Here is an 18,534-nt window from a genome sequence, read left to right as displayed (position 1 = left end):
TGTTCTAACACCTTGAAACTGAAATTTTAAATCCCAATTTCCCATATTTTAGATTATGAAATATCCAAACTTTTTTACAAGAGACATCAAGCCCCTCTTCTTCGTACTGAACTTTAAATCCAAACTTTAAAACCAATATTTAGATTTTGTCTATAGATACACATCAAGCTCCTCTTCTTCATCTGGATCTATTCTTTTCAAAATAAACAATGTTCATATCCAAAGAAAACTTCAGTAAAACGAATAAATATGTTCCTCACTGCTCAAGGACGGCACTCTCTCAGACGACACTCTCTCACTCTTAGACTGCCGGCGCTCTCTCTCTCCCAAATGGCACTCCTCCTTTCTCTTTCTTCAGTTGGGTTTCATTTCACTGTGTTTTTATTTTTTTGTTTTTAATATATCGGCTGACAATGCCAGCCGATTCCCCCAAAGGTACCCAACCCCGGGTACCTGTCGCAAAACTGTATCCAAAATTCATCTTATGTCTGTAAGTTTCGTTGGTGGATTGCATACAGTATCGATTTTTTTATCAGTCTTTATTGAGGCAAAGCTTTTTGCGTTTGGGATAGAGGATGGGATAACGGTTGTTTGTCGAAGTAGTGGTGGATGCCGTTCAATGTCATTAGGAAGGATGAGTGTTGCATACTTAATTTCCTTGGTGGAGACTGTCTTAGGTAGAGGGAAGAAGGGGGGTTGCGAAATCTCTTTGGGTGGGAAACACTGCTTGTGCTATGATGTTCCAATACCTCCAATCGATTTCTGGCCTTGAAGAGTATAGGGGGAGGAAGCCAGAATGGTATGTTGATCATTCTAGAAGGGAGAGCTTGAAGGCATTAAAGTCTTTTTACCATGGAGCTTTGAATGGTTGAAAATCTCTTCCAGAAGTTTATTGGCCGCGGAAACTACAAAATGCATGTATGCAGGTTTGTAGTGAAGGCTGGTAGAGCAGGGGAAATATTAGTCAAAGCTCTTAAGAATGGGAATGTTAAGATGGAAGAGCATCGTATGTGGAGGCGGCTAAAGGCTACTGACTGTTGACACTAAATAGGTTGTGTGTTGCAAAAATGTAATACTCATGGTTGTAGTGGGATTTAAGGGGTTTAAAAGGTAGTTTTAGAATATGAAATGAGAATTACAGACATTTATAAAATGTTTCTTTTCCTTCCCAGGGTAAAAGATCTTAAAATTAAAAGTAGGGATATAATTGGTCTGGTCCAATCTGGGAGGGGCCACGGACCGAAACTTTGGTCTATCATTTTTGCCGGATCAAACCATTAGCTATTGGTCCGGTGCGTTCATTTGGTCCATGAACATTTTTTTTTCCTCTTTTCTTTTTTTTAACATAAAAATTAATACACAAAATTAATTAAATTAGTAAAACTAAAATTAAGTGATCTCTTTAACATTTTATATATGGTTAATGAATATTAAATAATTAACTTACACAAATTCTATATAAAATAATATATTATATATAATATTAAAATATATATATACATTCGGTCAGTCTTGGTCCGGTCTAGTCTAAAAAAACCATACCCTGAAACCGACCAATAAGACTATCGATTTTGGATCAATAGTCTTACACCCCTAATTAAAACTCAAGCATATTTTGAAAATTAAAAGAGTGTTTGCAGTTGTAATCATTTAAATAAAATTATAAAGTCCTTTTACCATACATAAGTTCATATATTACATAAAAACATGCCTAGACTTCGATCTATTTTCCTTGAGCCATGTCCAACCCAGCCCGAGCAATAAGCGAGTAGGCCTATTTTTTATTGTAGGACTTGTCAGCCTATGGAAATTGTACTTGTAAATAGTAGTCAGACGACAAAGTGTATTTGATCGACCTTATTTGGGGTTTACAAATCAAGCAATTAGACATGTGTATAATTATTTAAGGAATGAAGTATCATGTGGATATTGTGGAAATACATGTATGAGTTTTATTAAATTAATGGTACTATAATATCTAGCTTTTAGACTAAACCTTCACTTTTTCGCTACAAACCATATATCTTTTCCTTCCACTTGCACTTCCTAGCGAATGTTGAACGCCTAATTACCCGATTCAAATCTTGGGTGTTGTCGTATGGCTGGCACCCATGGCACCACAGATCCTCACTAGGTCTTTTACAGAGGGACTAAGTACCAAACATTTATTGTTTCAACCTTTCATCCTCTTGCACACAATGAGCAATGAGCTCATTAAGAGTCCATTTCTCCCTTTGAGTATTATAATTAATCTTAAAGGGACAAAAATGTACAGGAAGGGAAATCATAATGAGATGCACAAGAATTTGATAAGAAAACTCTAACTTTAGTGCTCTCAAGCTAGTAACAAGATTTGACATTTCATAATATACTCTCTTATATTCCCATTATACCGCATTGAGACAAGTTTGCTAGGAAGCGTATGTTTCTACCTTTTCCATTGTAACGAATTAGTCTGCTAATTGACTTAGGTACTTCTTGGCATTTTTCTTTCCAAGCATTGCACCTCGAATAGAATGATTTATTATCATAAGACTCGTGCAATAATAGCACTCCCATTTCTCATAAGTTGTCTTCTAATCAGTAGAATTCTGATCAGTAGGTTTGGGAGGCTCATAACCCGGAGCGCATAATCCAAATTCATACACTCAAGAACAATAGTAACATGCTCTTTCTATTTTGCCAAATTAGATCCGTTAAAAATTTGAATGTTATTCAAATTGACACATATCATATATGCATTCACTAGAAGTGAAACAAAATAAATTCACAATAAATAAATATCTCACAATTTTAATGTATTGACCCATAATTATCATCATTCAAGCTTTAGTTTAATTGATCAACAAAATCAATTAGACAACTTGACATAAAATTAAAAGAAAATTTTATGATTTTATAAAAATGAGCCCTTATGAGATACCTAGTGCATCATTGCAATCAAGTTTTTGGACAGGATAATCCCAAAAATTACACAATTTACAATTAACTGCCTTATATCATCTAGGACTCGACCAAATAAAAATCTTCCTTTGGGCTGATTTTTATTCACATGGATTTAGATGTAACTAGATGCAATTCACTAAATTTCACCTTTTTAGGCCAAGGAGAAAATTTTCATGATAGAAGTCACTTAAGCGACATATCACATTAATTTCTCTAAGCCATATGTATGAATTGGAATTGAATATTTAAAAAAATAATTATGTATATAAATAAGAAAATATTAAATGATATCTATTATTGAGATATTAAGAGAAATAAATTTTTTAAATTCTTTTTTTTTTTTGAAAAAAAAATAATTATTATTATATTTTATGATCTGAATCCATTCAAACAGGTCGGGTCGACTGGTCAAGCAAGTCAAGGTCAATGGTCAAACCGTTCTGGGTCAACCCATGGACATGGGTCTTGTGATATGATTCAGCCTAATGGACTTAAATCCAAAGGTTTGAAAGGTTGGACCCAACATATGGGTCAGACCATTACTTCAAGCCCAATTCTTATATGAACCCAATTCAACTTAAATCCTTATATGAACCCAATTCAACTTAAATCATATATGTTGGGACTGGATGTGTTTTTAGAAGGCAAGCACTTTATGGATTTGATGCTCCTGCCAAGAAGAAGCCCCCTAGCAAAACTTGCAACTGTTTGCCAAAATGGTGCTGCCTATGTTGTGGCATTGAAAAGTAATCCTGGAAAAATTTCTAATTTTTATGTATTAGAGTTTAATTAAAGTAATGTATATGTTTTGTAATATTCTTAGCAAATTAATTCAAACAATGTAATATGTAGTTGATTGCATCTTGTATGTTGCATGCATTTTACATGATGAATATTGATTTTTTTATTTTTACATGTATTTAGTTAAAAAGTTTAATTAATTGTTTATAAGCTCATGAAATATTATAGGCTTATGTTGTATTGAGAATATGATTTGAAATTCTATAGGCTTATAGGCCCAATTCTTATATGGGTCTCGCCACTCGAGCTCCCACTCTAATTTTTTATTTTATTTTTTTATTTTTTTTATTTAGTGATTAAGAAAGTGTTATTTAACAATATTGTGAATTTTTTTCCTTAAGTATTAAAAGTGTTAAAAAAATAATGTGAAAAAAAAAACTTAAGTTTTTTCACATAATGTTTTTAACACTATAAAATATTTAAAAAAGAAAAAAGAAATTCACAATATTATTGAACAATACTTTCTTAATCACGAAGGAAAAAAAATTAAAAAAAAAAAAAAAGAGTAGGAAGCTTCCAACGGGATACCTAACATTGTCCAAAAAAATATAAAAGAAGCAAGTGAGCTACCTCATACAAAAGCTCCATTAGAATAATTATATTGTTCGGAGGGAGGGAGATGATATAAAACTGAAAAGAGAAAAATAAAGTGATTTGAAATGATCTAACAGCTAAATCATTTGGTTATGGCATTAAAAATTTAAACCACAACTAGTAAAAAGACACTACAATTAGCAAGGGGTCACTGGGTCTTTGATAATGTTTTTTCCTTTTCCTTTTGTCAAGTCTGGTTAGTGGGTGTTTGTTATTACTCTCTCTTTTGCTTAATTTCAGTCCTACCGGGCCAAAGTAAACTTTCTTAGCTGTCATCTCTCACTTATTAATCTTTTGTTTTTGAATTTTTTTTGGGCGTCAATTTGGCCTATGTGTGTATATTAATATCCCTTGTTTTGCTTGATTTTCAACTCCTATGATTGTGATTGGAGACTTACTTATTCCTTGCCCCCTAAATCATGCCACGTTTTTGGGCTTCAATGGAAATTGGGATTTTTTAAAGAAATAATAATAAAATATCAATCTCGGCCGTACTCATGCCAATACATTATTATTCCACACATGCATTTACGAAACCAACAGTACAAGTGAAGCATTTTATACATTGAAAAAAGGTAGATACAGGTACCGAAGCAAATACATTATTATTCACCAATCCAAATAACATATATATATATATATATATTTATATAGGTACCGATCAGAGCTATGTCCGTTCAAGCTGGCATTCACTTCGACTCATGGCTCGTCGAATTAAGGCCGAAGCTGCAAATCCATGCGCATAGATATATAAAATTTAAGAGGAGAGTAATAAAACTTAACATATATAATATGTGATTATAAAAATGATTTACGATTGAAATAAAAAGACAAACTCACATTACCTAATCATCTTCTTCATCATCTTCACCTTTTTCAGAATCCTCATCATCTTCTTGATCATCTTCATAATCGAGTTCGAGCTCTGGTATGTTGGACCAGTCTTCTAAACGTGTAACGAGTTCATGACAATCTTTAATCTTCACTTTTCTCAATGTTTTCATATGATGAATCCCCTCCGGTAGAGATGATAGCTCATTGCATTCAATGATCTCCAATGTCTGAAGTGATTTCAGAGTTGGTAACCACTCTGGCAACGCCTTCAGATTTTCACACTTCTTGATACGTAGGTGCTTTAAAGTGTTTGCAGATCCTAGGAGCCATTCGGGTAAAATCTCCAACTTCGGTAATTTTTTTATATACAAGATTTGGAGTCTCAAATTGAGGTCATGTGCATCTCCTCCTCCTCCTCCCGTCAAATAGATCTCTTCACATTCAAAAATGTACAATGTGAAGAGATCTTGGTGTGTTAGGTGCTTGATAATAGGTGGCAAAGAGGTCAAACTTTCACATTTCCAAAAAGAGAAATGCTTGGGAGCAGCCGGAAGCCGCAGCACACTGTGAAGAATTTTTTTATTTTTTTATTTTTATTTTTCACCCCAGCACGTTGAGTGTGCTGGGGACTCTACAAACAGTAGAGTGTGATTTAGATTTTTTCTTCCAAAAAACCAATGTACGAAGGTTGGTGAGGCACCTGTCCATTTGTGGAAACAAGCATTCGAGTTTTGGACAATTATACATAACTAAAATTAGAAGAGAATTAGAGCAATATACTCCATTCTCAAGCAAACATGTATCTCTTGTTGATATCGTAAGAAACCTAAGGTTGATCATGTTCCTCATATCTTTGGGCAGTCGTTCAAGGTTCTCACATCCACCAAGCAACAAGGTTTGCAAATTGTGTAGCTTGCAAATGGAATTAGGAAGCTTCTTGATTGACTGATTATTAGATAGGTTGAGATATCTCAAATGCTTTTGAGTACCAATGGAACTTGGCAAATTCTCAAAATCTGAATCAGGTATAGCTAGCACACGTAAAGACTTGAATCTTGAGATGCATGCTTCAACTAAGGACACGTGTGGTTCGTTTCGGTACATGATGCTTCTCACATTAGTTAACTTGTTCGAGAACTTCGAAACTTGTTGGTCACTAGATGAAATTGACAAATGACGAACTGTCGAGGCCACGTCTTTATTTTCAGAGTCTATTTCCAACCACTCTTCATGGCCAATAGAGAGCACAAGATCATGGACGAGATCATGCATTCTGAAGGAATACACGCAAATATGTTGTTCATCAAGATCTTGGAAGAAACATATCGACATTAACTCTTTAATGTACAAGTCTCCAATATCTTCCAACTCTTGTTTTTTGTTAGCAGACATTTGGAGGATTAATCCATATGCCACCCATTGTTCAATTAAGATGATATTCTCGAATTCATAATCCTTTGGGAAATTAACACAATAGGCAAAGCATTTCTTCAAATGAATTGGCATTTGATTATAGCTCAATTGCAATGCAGGTAAGATGCCTCCCTCATTTTCTTCTAATTCCCAGATCTCGTTATCTCTCACAAATTCCCATTCCCTTTCATCGACTTTTGAATAAAGTAGACCACCTAAACTCTTCACAGCCAATGGAACCCCTTTACACTTTTTCACTATTTCATCCGCAATTGGTAAGAGATTTGGATATAGTTTGTCTTCTCCTTCCTTGAATGCACATTTCACAAACAAAGACGAACATTCTTTTTTTGATAGACCTTCTAAAGAATGTGTGTAAATAGGGTCTAAAATGGAAGAAACCTTGCGACTACGTGTCGTTACAACAATGACACTTCCATGGGACCCTCCATTAAGCAAATGTCTCAATTCAGTCCATTTATTTCTATTTTCATTCCAGACATCGTCTAAGACCAGTAGAAACCTTTTATCCTTTAAAAGTTCTCTCAAATTAGTCTGCAATGTGTCTTCATTACTTGAATTCTTATCAACTCTGCCACCAGCAGATTTAAGGATTTCTTCCACCAATCTTGTAACTCTAAAATCCCCAGATACACAAACCCACATTCTCAACTGAAAATGCTTAACTACGATTCTATCATTGTAAACTGCCTTGGCAAGTGTGGTCTTCCCCATACCTCCTAATCCAACTATGGCAATTATATTAAGATTTCTTGTGGGATTTGTGTGCATCAAACTCCTTTTTATTTTTATTTTTTTGTCACCATGCCTACCAATGACCGTTGAAGGATCAATAAAGGAATGGATCTTCTCCCTCCACTGGGACACGACATGCACCTCTTCATGCCGTTCAGTAAGATTAAACTGATCCTTTTCAACATTAATCTCCTCTAACCTCTCTCTAATGTCCTTGATTTTGTGAGCTAGTTTTAGACGGGATGAAAGTGCCATGAAGGAACAAAAGAAATGGCATACCTTTGCCATAACGCTTCCATATGTTGTAATCGCTTGCTTCCTTAAAGCTTTGTAGTCAATTTCATCTACTACATCTTCTGCGACATATAAGATATCTTTAAGCCGTCCAAGCCATATTCTCAGAAGGGGGTTGTTTGCTTGCTTGTCTTCAGCATCCAAGAGCACGATCTTATGGTGGAAATCGTGCTCTCAAGTTTATGCAGGTCGCTCTGGACGTCCCATGCCAAGCAGAGCTCTTGATAAACTAGAGAGCCTAATTTCTTCAAGAGACTACCGGCGAGGCTAGAGGCAAGATCAACCATGTTTTTCTTCAGGAAGGAAGTTGCTAAACTAGAACCGCATTTCTGGCCTCTTGGTTGATATAAGACTATATCATATAGTTGACTTGACTCCCAGAAAAAAGTAGATGGGAATTATTTTAAGTGGAAAATGATAAAAAATAATGACAACTATACTGCAACTAAGAGTAAAAATTAATTTTTCGTATGATTTGAGTTATAATTTAAAAAATGAAGGAAGTTAATTTCAACATGACGATCAAAGACAGGCTGTATGTCCTATTGTTGTGCATTGGTACAGACAAGACAATCACTCTTGCATGTGCAAATATGTAAAGTAATCACTTCATTGTTGGTAAACGTGAGATTGAAGATTATAAAATTTTCTCATTAATTTTATTTGAATTTTAGTTGTTCAAGCCAGATGCTCTGAGCTTGGGAATATTGCGTGCCTGCTTGTATTTGGCATCCAAGAGCACGATCTTAACGGTAGAAATCGTGCGCCCCGGCTTTCCCAGCCCATTGCCAGGCAGAGCACTTGATAAACTTAAGAGTGCCTTTATTTATTTTTAAATATGTTAAAGATTATAAAATTTAAAATTCAGAATTTGAATTTAAAATAAAAATAAATTAATAAAATAAGTTTTATAAGTAAAAATATAAATAAAATTATAAGTAGCATTATTTATTTTTAAATATATTCCCTAGAGATGAAAAATATTGGGATCGAGCAGGTTAGGTTGGAGAAAAAGTTATCATTTCAACTGACACTCATCCATCTGTCATCCAGTTTGGTTAGTTAGTGGGTGTTTGTTGGCACTCGCCCATATACCGGTCCAAATAAAACTTTTTTAGTTGTCATCTCTCATTTATTAATCTTTTGTTTTGATTTTTTTTTTTTTTTTTTTTTTTTGCGTCAATTTGGTCTATTGAAGTATATTAATATATCTTGTTTTGCTTGATTTTGAACTCTTATGATTGGAGACGAGTGGTTTGAATTTAGAGATAAATTAAAATGAATTAAGATAATTTATAAATAGTAAAATTAAAATTAAATTATTTGTTATATTTTATATAAAAATTTTAAAAAAATTATAATAAAAAAAAAACGAGACCAGATTGAGATGAGTTGATATACAAACCTATAACACGAACTGCTGAGCGATCAGATCCCAAGTTCTTTTTCGTTAGAAAATTGTTGGAATCGGTTCACAAAAGGCGTGCAAGTCATGGCAACTAGAAACTAAGTAAAGAATTCAAAGGGAGTACAGAGATTAGCTTGCACTGAGTCAAAACCTGAAAGTCGATTAGAAGTTTGCCTTTATTCGATGACAACTCATTAATCTGGACAATGTCAGAATAATTGAGGGCTTCAGCTTTCAGATGATACCGATTAGGGGGAAAAAAACAAAAAAATCCACACAAAATTTTATAATATATTTCATTTTACAGATATTTTTGTAAAGGGATATTATTTTTATAAAATATTTTATCAAAATATTTTTCATTTTAAAATATAATTATTTAATGAATTGTGAAAAATAATATATGTTTATAATTTTTTAAAGAAAAATACTATTCTACCGAGACATTCCACCAAGAGTGGGTCCCAATAATATTTTTTTTACTTAATAATTAAGTAATTATTTTTTAATATCTTTTTTTATTTTTTTTAAATATTTAAGGAGATTAAACAAATTATGAAAAATAAACTTTTGACGAGAATTCTTCGGAAGGAATCTCAATCGCTGTAGTGCTGCCCAGTACCCCCTAGGAAAATGCTCTAAGCCACTAATAAATTATCTCGAAAGTTTGTACCAATTTGATTTTTTTTTTTACTTAATAGTTAAGTAATGTATTTTAATAAATTTGTGAATCTGTTTTATAAATATTTAAAATGATTTAAAAAATACTTGAAAAAAAGCACACAAAATAAAAAGTGCATTTTACACTTATTGGTGAGAACTCTCAATACCCCTTTGAAGTTAGCTTGGTTTGGATAAAGATGTTCTATCTCATCTTATCTCATCTCATAATATCTAATCTCAATATTTAAATATTACAAATATAAATATTTTTAAATTTTATCTCATCTTATCTCATCTAATTATTATCTAATAATTAAAATTTTTTAAACTTTTAAACAAAATATAAAAGAAATTCAACTTTTTTAAATTCTAAAATATAAATAATATGAAAACAAATTATGTTCTAACAATATTTTAACTTTAAAATATTTTTATTCAACTTTTTATCTTTTATTTTCTAAAACCTCATAAAATATTTCAACTCAAATAATTTTATTACTACTCACAGATCATTTCAACGCACTATCGAAACGAGGCCCAAAGCTTTGTACAAGTTCAAATCGAAAAAAATAATAATAATAAAAATAAAATATAAATTTTCTTCATGCTTAAATTTGGAAGATGTCTTTGTACTACACAATATTTATATACTCTAATTTAATCTTAAATTTAAAATTTATTTTTTAAATCAAATTATTTTACGATAAAAAAGTGTGATATAAAATTCTTCAAATATAATTAGGTTCTATTTAGATTTGGAAAGTGTTTTATCTCATATCATCATTAAACTTTTATCAAATTTACACACAAAATATAATAAATAATTCAACTTTTTCAAATCTCAAAATAATAATAATTTTAAAAAGTAATATTATAATAATATTTTTTAAACTTTTATCTTTCATTTAAAACAATCTCATATCATATATGGGGATATAAAAGAAAAGACATATTAAGTATGTATTAAAATATTTATCGTTGCTAGATAAATACAATGAATAATATTAAATAAATAATAAATAATATAAGAGGTATTTGATATGTCAATTTTCTGACTAGAGACATTATCTAAATTTGAATAGATTTTTATCGAAAGTCATCTGGAATTATTTGGTTTTTAAAGAAATGAACTCATTATAAAAGGGGTAAAAGATTTTTAATTAGTTCTCACGTTTATTACAAGAATTAATTGTATAAATGATCTAACATAGAATAGACTGCATTCGTACCGAAATTAATTTTCAAGAAAATAAATTTGGGAGTGCGTACAATATGTGGACTTGGAGAGACCAACGATTCATTTTCGTTTCATGTGTTGTAAACACTAGCTGTCGCTGATACAATGAGTACTGAGTTTGAGTTGCCAACACAAATGTATAATTTGTTTTTTATTTTTTTTATAAATATTTATTTAACATATTTAATCATTAAAAATTTAAAAAATATATTAATTTATTAATCATTAACTAAAATAAATTAATTAATTAATTAAATTACTCAAACAGTAACTTCGAAAAGGCTACATTTCCTTAAAAACTCAGCGGTAAACTCAAGGATAAGTCTTGGCGGCCCGCTATCAGAAAATCTAGTTGAACTGTTAAAAATGATCGGTTAAATTTTTAATTTTTTATTTCTTTAATTTAAATGATTAAAAATGTGAATATTAATGAATTAATATTTTTTATTTTTTAAAATAGTATTGAAAACTGTGTAAAAAATAATTATAAAAAATATATTTGCAAAAAATAAAAAATATATTTGCCTCGTACACTTCCTTCAATTAAGGTTTTGTTCAGTTGATTAATTCATCTCAACTTATCATTATAATTTTTTTAAATTTTAACATAAAATATAATAAACAATTCAATTTTTTTAAATTCTAAAATAATAATAATATTAAAAAATAATATTCTAATAATATTTTATTATCTCAACTCAACTCAACTCAACTCAACTCACTTCAATATCTAAATATCAACCTAAATGTCGATTCCAGTACTGTCCGTAAGTTAATGCAGATGTCAGTTTGGTCGCTGTCACTCTACAAATAATGAAGAAAACGTGGGGAAAAGTAGCTGGCGACCAACCTCACGTCTTTTCGGAATCAACTACAGCAATGGATAGGGAAGGTGCGCAGGTTCTCTATATATATATATTTTTTATTTATTTTAAATATAGACTCTTTTAAGAAAAATAATTTTACGTATAATTATAAAATACATAAATTTTATATAATTAATTTAAAAAATAATAAAATTTATTATTAAAAAATTAATTTTTTATATAAATATTATATTTTATTTATTTTTTTAAAATAATTATATTGTAGTTACATAATTCACAATTATAAATATTTTCGTTTTTTTTAAAAAACATTATCAAAGAATGATTTTTTATATAAATTTTAGAAAAATGATAATTGCTATGTGAATTTGCCCTTAAAATTCAAGTATTTTATTTTATTTTTTATTTTTTAAAGATTTAAAAAATAATTATTAGTGAAGTGGTGTATTTTTTTTTTTTTAAATATGTTTACAGTGTTCAAAAAATATTTAAGAGAAAAAACAAATGTAATTTGTATTAGTGGTAAGTTTAAGGGGACAAACATATGTGATAGAAGCACTCTAGATTTTAAGTTGGAAAATAATTTGTGCAGGTACCCAATATGTATATCAAACTGTATTTTTTAAATATTTATGTGTGTTTTTTAGTACTTTAAAAATATAATACACATGCATTAAAAAAAAAACACAAAATACACTATTAGCACATTTTGGTACCTTTTGTAGGTGGGAGTAGCAATCTCCTTTCAGATTTATCAATTTTTTTAAAGAAAATACGGAGAGTTGCATGCTTTAAATAACTTTATATATGACATAGGTTAAATATAAAGATTAGATCTATTTTATAATAATATTTTTTTTTATAACATAATGAGTGACATTTTACCTAGTTAATATGTAAACGTTATTTTACAAATTAGCCATCCGTTTGACAACACAACTATTTTAAAATGTTTTCAGATTTTTCCTTCTCAAATATAGAACACTTTTAAATCTCAAATTTTCAACATTTTTATCTAATCATTAAAACTTTTCAAAACTCTTAGACCCGGTTTGGTTAGCCAATACATATGAAAACATATCATCTGAAGTTGTACCGTATAATAGTTTTGGCTATCTAGTAACAATATTTCATCTCTTAAATTTTGAAAACATCCACTTAAATCATTAATAAATAAACAGTATAAAATATTATAAACTAACATGAACAGTGTACAATTCGGTTACTCAATAAAACAGTAGGACCCACACATTTTTCAAATCTTAAAAATTAAAAACTATATCATCTCCTCTCACTATCCAAACACAATTTTTTTACAAATTATTTCATCTCATCTTAACTCAAAAAATTTCACTATTATTCAAAACTTTCACCATTGAATTCTTTGGAGAAAAAGTTATCACTTCAACTAACACTCGCCCATCTGTCATTCAGTTTGGTTGGTTAGTGGGTGTTTGTTGGCACTCGCCCATCTACCGGTCCAAATAAAACATTTTTAGCTGTCATCTCTCATTTATTAATCTCTTTTTTTGAATTTTTTTTTGGGGCGTCAATTTGGCCTATGGGTGTATATTAATATATCTTGTTTTGCTTGATTTTGAACTCCTATAGTTGGAGACCAGAGGTTTGAATTTAGAGATGAATTGAGATGAGTTAAGATAGTTTATAAATAATAAAATAAAAATTGAATTATTTATTATATTTTGTGTGGAAATTTAAGAAAGTTATTATGAAATTTGAAAAAGTTGTATTGTTTATTATATTTTGTGTAAGAATTTGATAAGGTTGTAATGATAAAATGAGATGAATTGAGGTGGATTTTAAATGCAAATGACTTATTCCTCACCCCCTAAATCATGCTACGTTTATTGTTATTTTTTAAAATTGAAAAATGTCAAATATTATATCCTTTTATATTTTCGTGTCAAAGAAGGAATAATGTATTTATTTGGTGGAGTAATTGTATATATAATTATAAAATGCATTATCTTATAATTTCCTGATACTTTCTCACAGCCTCCGAGAAACTTCCAGATAATTGAAATTTCTCGTTTCTCATTCTTTTTTTATTCTCTTGGTTGATATAATTGACTTGACTCACAGTCAAACTGAGTAGGTAGGAACTATTAAGGCAACTACCATTGCAACTTGATCACGATTAGAGAAAAATGTCAAATATTATATCATTTTGTATTTTCATGTCAAGGAAGGAAGAAGACATTTATTTGGTGGTGCAATTTCCTATACAATTGTAAAATACGTAAATGCTATATAATCGTTTTGAAAAAAATTGAAATTTATTATTAAAAAATTATTTTTTTTATATGAGTTCTATATTTTATTCACTTTTTTTTAAAATGATTACGCGGCGGTTGCACAATTCACGATTACACATATTTTTTATTTTTTCTGTTTATTTATATTTTTATTTTCAAGTCTTCTACTAACTAATTTATTAGTTGGAATTAGTTTTGTTAGTAAGTACACGGTTGAGTGCACTACACGGTTGATTTAGTCCATTTTGAGTGAAATACATTATCTTATGATTTCTTGATCCATAACTTTCCCACAGCCTCCGAGAAACTTCCAGGCAATGAAAATTTCTCGTTTTTTATTCTTTTTGCTTTGACGGGTTAAGTATTCTTTTCCTTCTACCTTTCAGTCTTTTATTATTATTATTATTCCGCTAGGTCTGATCTCTCAATACTGTCATTTACTAAACTCTGGTATCAAACATCCGTAGTAAGCAATCCACTTGTTTTACGCAAAATATTCTCACGTTAATGTTAAAACCATCTGAAAATTCTTTGGGATTACAAGGATTGAGGTTTTGTTGCATAAATTTCCAAGCATACATTTTATATATGAAGTTCAGATGAAATTATATAGAAATTAGAATTATCGATGCCATGTTAGAGGAGAAATCGTAGTCCACAATGCGGGATGGGCAAATTCGGATATCAAGAGACAATATGCGATCAACATAATAAGGATGAATAATTCGTGAAAAAATGCATGACATCATGCTGATAAGGTAGGAAATTTCTCAAACAAATTCGCATATCAAACAAATTTGCATATTCAAGGAAATTGTTAAGCCACCGACAATTTTTCTCAAGAGTTTCTGCCGGTTTGGGTTTTTTTTTTCTTTTCTTTTTTAGGTTAAGGAATTGTTTTGTAATGAGTTTGTAATTTTAAAAAATAAAAAAGTGAATTTTACAATTATGGGTGGAAACTCTCGAGACCATCTCTGGGTCCTAACAGTTCCCTATATTCAAATTCAAGTTAGAAGTTTAAAATTGTAATCTCTCTTCTTTTAATTTTACATAGAAAATGTGAGGAGGAAAAAAAAAAGACCCTTCAAGTAAATTGGCCATTGTACATAAAATTTATATTTTCTAAATTCTTAAACGGACCTTAGGGTATTTATAGCTATTCGAATAAATTTCTCGGACAATCTTAAATGCTCAATATCCCAGGACATTTATGAGACTTACTTTATATGTCTAAATCTCTTTCATAAGAATAGCCATACAAATTACCCACAATACAATGATTCTTAGAATATTTTTCAATGTTCACGCCATGTTCACCCCACCTGTGATTGATTCGTTAAAATTTGGTGACACTTATTTTTCTCTCACTTTGAACTCTAAAGCAAATTTGGAAGGGCAATGAGGGGTCTTAACTCGAAAATTCGAAATGGGTTCGACTATAAGGCTCATACTTTCAAAGTGGGGCTATGTTAGATTGGGCTAATTAGGAAATTGAACCATTGAATCTCACATTAGACATTTGAATTGAGCAATAAAAGCCCAATTCACCAAGCCTATTCATCTACTTACCACTCAAAGTTCAAATCAGAGAATAACAAATTATATTGGATTTTTTCCTCAAAAAAGAATTGTAAATTGGTTGGTGTCCTTGGTCTATTGTATGTAAACAATGTTAAACTTCATCGAAAGGATATAATTAGACCATGAGTATAACTATGATTATAATTTTATTCATTGAAAGGATACATTCAGTTTTTCAAAATTTTAAAAATATAAATTTTTGAGTAGAATGATATAATATTCATGTGTTGTGTTGATTCTTCACTTACTGATTATACTTGGTACTGCAGCTGTTATATTACCCACTCTTCAGTGTCTCCACAATGACTCATTAGACTTCAAAACTACTGGAGGTGAATTTCATGGCTTGGGGATGGCAATCAGAAAGATATCAGAGGATAAGTGGAAGAAGCTTTCAGATGTAGATTTGGAGAGAGAATATGAGTGTGGGATCTGTTTGGAGCCATGTACCAAAATAGTTTTGCCGAACTGCTGTCATGCCATGTGCATCAATTGCTACCATGACTGGTATTCTCCCATCTCATTTTCCTCCTTTGCTTGCCATTGTATTTCGCTGCCAATTGGTAATGATGGAGAGTAGTTGTGATTCTTAAGTTGCAGTCTTCGTTTGCTTTTGTATTTCAAAGGAACACAAGGTCAGACTCTTGCCCATTTTGCCGAGGAACTTTAAAGATAGTGAATTTAGGAGACTTATGTGTTCTGACATGCAGTAATGATGTGGTAGACACTCACACATTACTGAAGGAGGATATATTACGGTTCCATCTCTTCATAAACAGTCTGCCTATGGATATTCTTGATACTCTGTTTTTAATGTATTACGAGTTTTTATTTTAATCTAGCAGAATAATGATGTACAGGGAGAGGGAAGAGCAGCATTGCTCTTTCCATGTGTTGCGATGTATTTGACATAGATTACTGATGTTGATCTCTTGCAATATAGGGGAGAAGGTCGCGTGCATAGCTAAAGCAATGTTTGCATTTTGAGAAATACAAAATCTCTGACACAAAAACAGAACATAATCGGTTGTATGGGATGGAAAATATGGAGTCCATGAGTTCACCTCTACCAACCTTTTATCATCCTATTGTATCAAATCATTGATACAACTTCCATCTTTCATCTTTCACAGAACACAACTTCCATCTTTCACATTAGCTAGATTAACAATCCCACCAGTTTCTTCATGACTATGAACATTTTAGCAGCTAGAATGCTCCTATTGTCTTGCCTAGAGATGTAGTCTAGATAACATTTTAGCTTTAAACTGCCTTCCGTTCTCTGATGACCTCTTCACCAACCGATTTCACATCGCTGTCAGGTTCCATTTTTGTCTTGTGCTCCTGTTCTGCTGCATGCTTTAAATTCTATGTAGGTGGGGCAGGTGGACATGTGGATATCCTTGGTTAAATTTGTTTTCCTACCATGTTCGTCTGCCCAGTAAGTTGGGCGAATTATCTACCCGCTACCACATGAGCCAAGAGGGATGGACCCCCATTGCCCAGGCCTAACTACAATCAACTATTTTACTGCATTTTGTAAGAGAATTTCACTTACATTGCCTCCATTATCTCATTCAGAAAAAAGCAGGAATACAATAGAATATCTATATATAAAAAACCACTATCGTCGATAATTTCAAATGATGGTCAGCCCTTGTAGTTGCTGTATGGCCCATGCACTAACATGAATGCGGTTTGGTTAGGTGCATTTTGGAAATTTGAGGCCAATAAATCCGTCGATGACACGTGTGTAACAGTCGAGGTTTCGAAGAAGCGATGACTCATATGGCTCATCTTCAGCATGGACCGTGCATGTACAAATTAGGTGGCCAAAAGGCTGTAGATAAGGTATTTTCAAACCCAATAGAGAAAAAAAAATGCAAAACAAAAAAAAAAGAAAAAGAAAAAACACTATAAACATAAACCTAAACATAAACCGAAGAATAAGAGATGAGATAAATAGGGGAGGAAGTCCTCACTCCTCTAAACTGGAGAGAGAGCTTTGAGTATTTAGAAAGGTGGAGAAAACATTTTTTAGAGAGAGTGAACCTTTTGATAGAAGATCAAATTGTTATAACTTTGGACACTTGAATCAAATGTTCTATAGCTGTCATTGTATTACCTAATCAATCCAAGAAACATGGAATCAAAATATTCATTTGCTTCCATTCTTCAATCCTTCCCCCTTTTAATTTATGCTGCTATAATAACTTCAATGTTGGGACCATTCCTCTTCTCCACAATTATTAATGGGGGGTTTGTTAACGTGCCCTTTTGGCTAAACACCGAAAAACGTGACACATTCATGATTTGGAAGGACAATAACATCAGCATGCATGCATACATGTATTTCTTTTCAAAAAATAATAAATGATTTATTCAAATCTCAAATGTACAAGTCTCGAACAAGTTTTTTATAAAAATAAAAAATAAAAAAATTGGTAGATCCCACCTTGAAAAATTGTGAAAAAACTCATTTTTTATTGATGAAATCTATATTTTTACAATAGACTTATACATTTGAGACTTGAACCTAACATTACTCATTTAAGAGTCTCAAATGAAAACAATAAAAACAATCACATGAAGTATATTTTATAATATTTATTTCTCATTAAATTTTGTTTAAAATATTTATATAAACAATAATAAATATTATAAAGTCTGAGTTGATCTGTCTCTTTTCTCCCATAGAAATTTCCCACTGCGTCGTGTTGTATTGCAAACATTCATTTTGGAATTGCAACTTTTAACTTTTATGCACCAAAACAATGAAGTGAATGTGACCAATCCATCATAATGAATCTACACAATTCCTTTGAATGATAAATATTTGCAAACATCATCAATTCCTATTCCATGGCACAAACAATACAAACAAAACTTAGCAAATTCCACGCC

General features: G+C 31.1%; 1 protein-coding gene across 1 annotated transcript; it reads right to left on the bottom strand.

Annotated features, from left to right (window-relative positions):
• Nucleotides 1-5,186: 5,186 nt before the first annotated feature.
• On the bottom strand, nucleotides 5,187-7,925 carry LOC108985098 (disease resistance protein RGA2-like). Its single transcript, XM_018957264.2, has 3 exons — nucleotides 7,766-7,925; nucleotides 5,956-7,700; nucleotides 5,187-5,441 (listed from the first exon to the last, which is right to left on the bottom strand). The coding sequence occupies exons 1-3, from the start codon at nucleotides 7,923-7,925 to the stop codon at nucleotides 5,187-5,189; spliced, it is 2,160 nt and encodes a 719-aa protein (XP_018812809.2).
• Nucleotides 7,926-18,534: the final 10,609 nt, after the last annotated feature.

This window comes from Juglans regia, chromosome 4 (genome assembly GCF_001411555.2).
Source record: "Juglans regia cultivar Chandler chromosome 4, Walnut 2.0, whole genome shotgun sequence".
In the NCBI taxonomy this organism is placed as follows: Eukaryota; Viridiplantae; Streptophyta; class Magnoliopsida; order Fagales; family Juglandaceae; genus Juglans; species Juglans regia.
This window is presented reverse-complemented; position numbering and strand designations above follow the sequence as displayed.

What these genes read in the sequence shown, in the direction of transcription:
- LOC108985098 (XM_018957264.2), bottom strand. Translation starts at nt 7,925, where the DNA reads ATGGTTGATCTTGCCTCTAGCCTCGCCGGTAGTCTCTTGAAGAAATTA. An exon ending in CTCTTGGATGCTGAAGACAA is followed by an intron (nt 7,701 to 7,765) that starts GCAAGCAAACAA and finishes TATATGTCGCAG; the next exon opens with AAGATGTAGTAGATGAAATT. An exon ending in CATGTTTGCTTGAGAATGGA is followed by an intron (nt 5,442 to 5,955) that starts GTATATTGCTCT and finishes GAAAATCTGAAG; the next exon opens with GCGTTGCCAGAGTGGTTACC.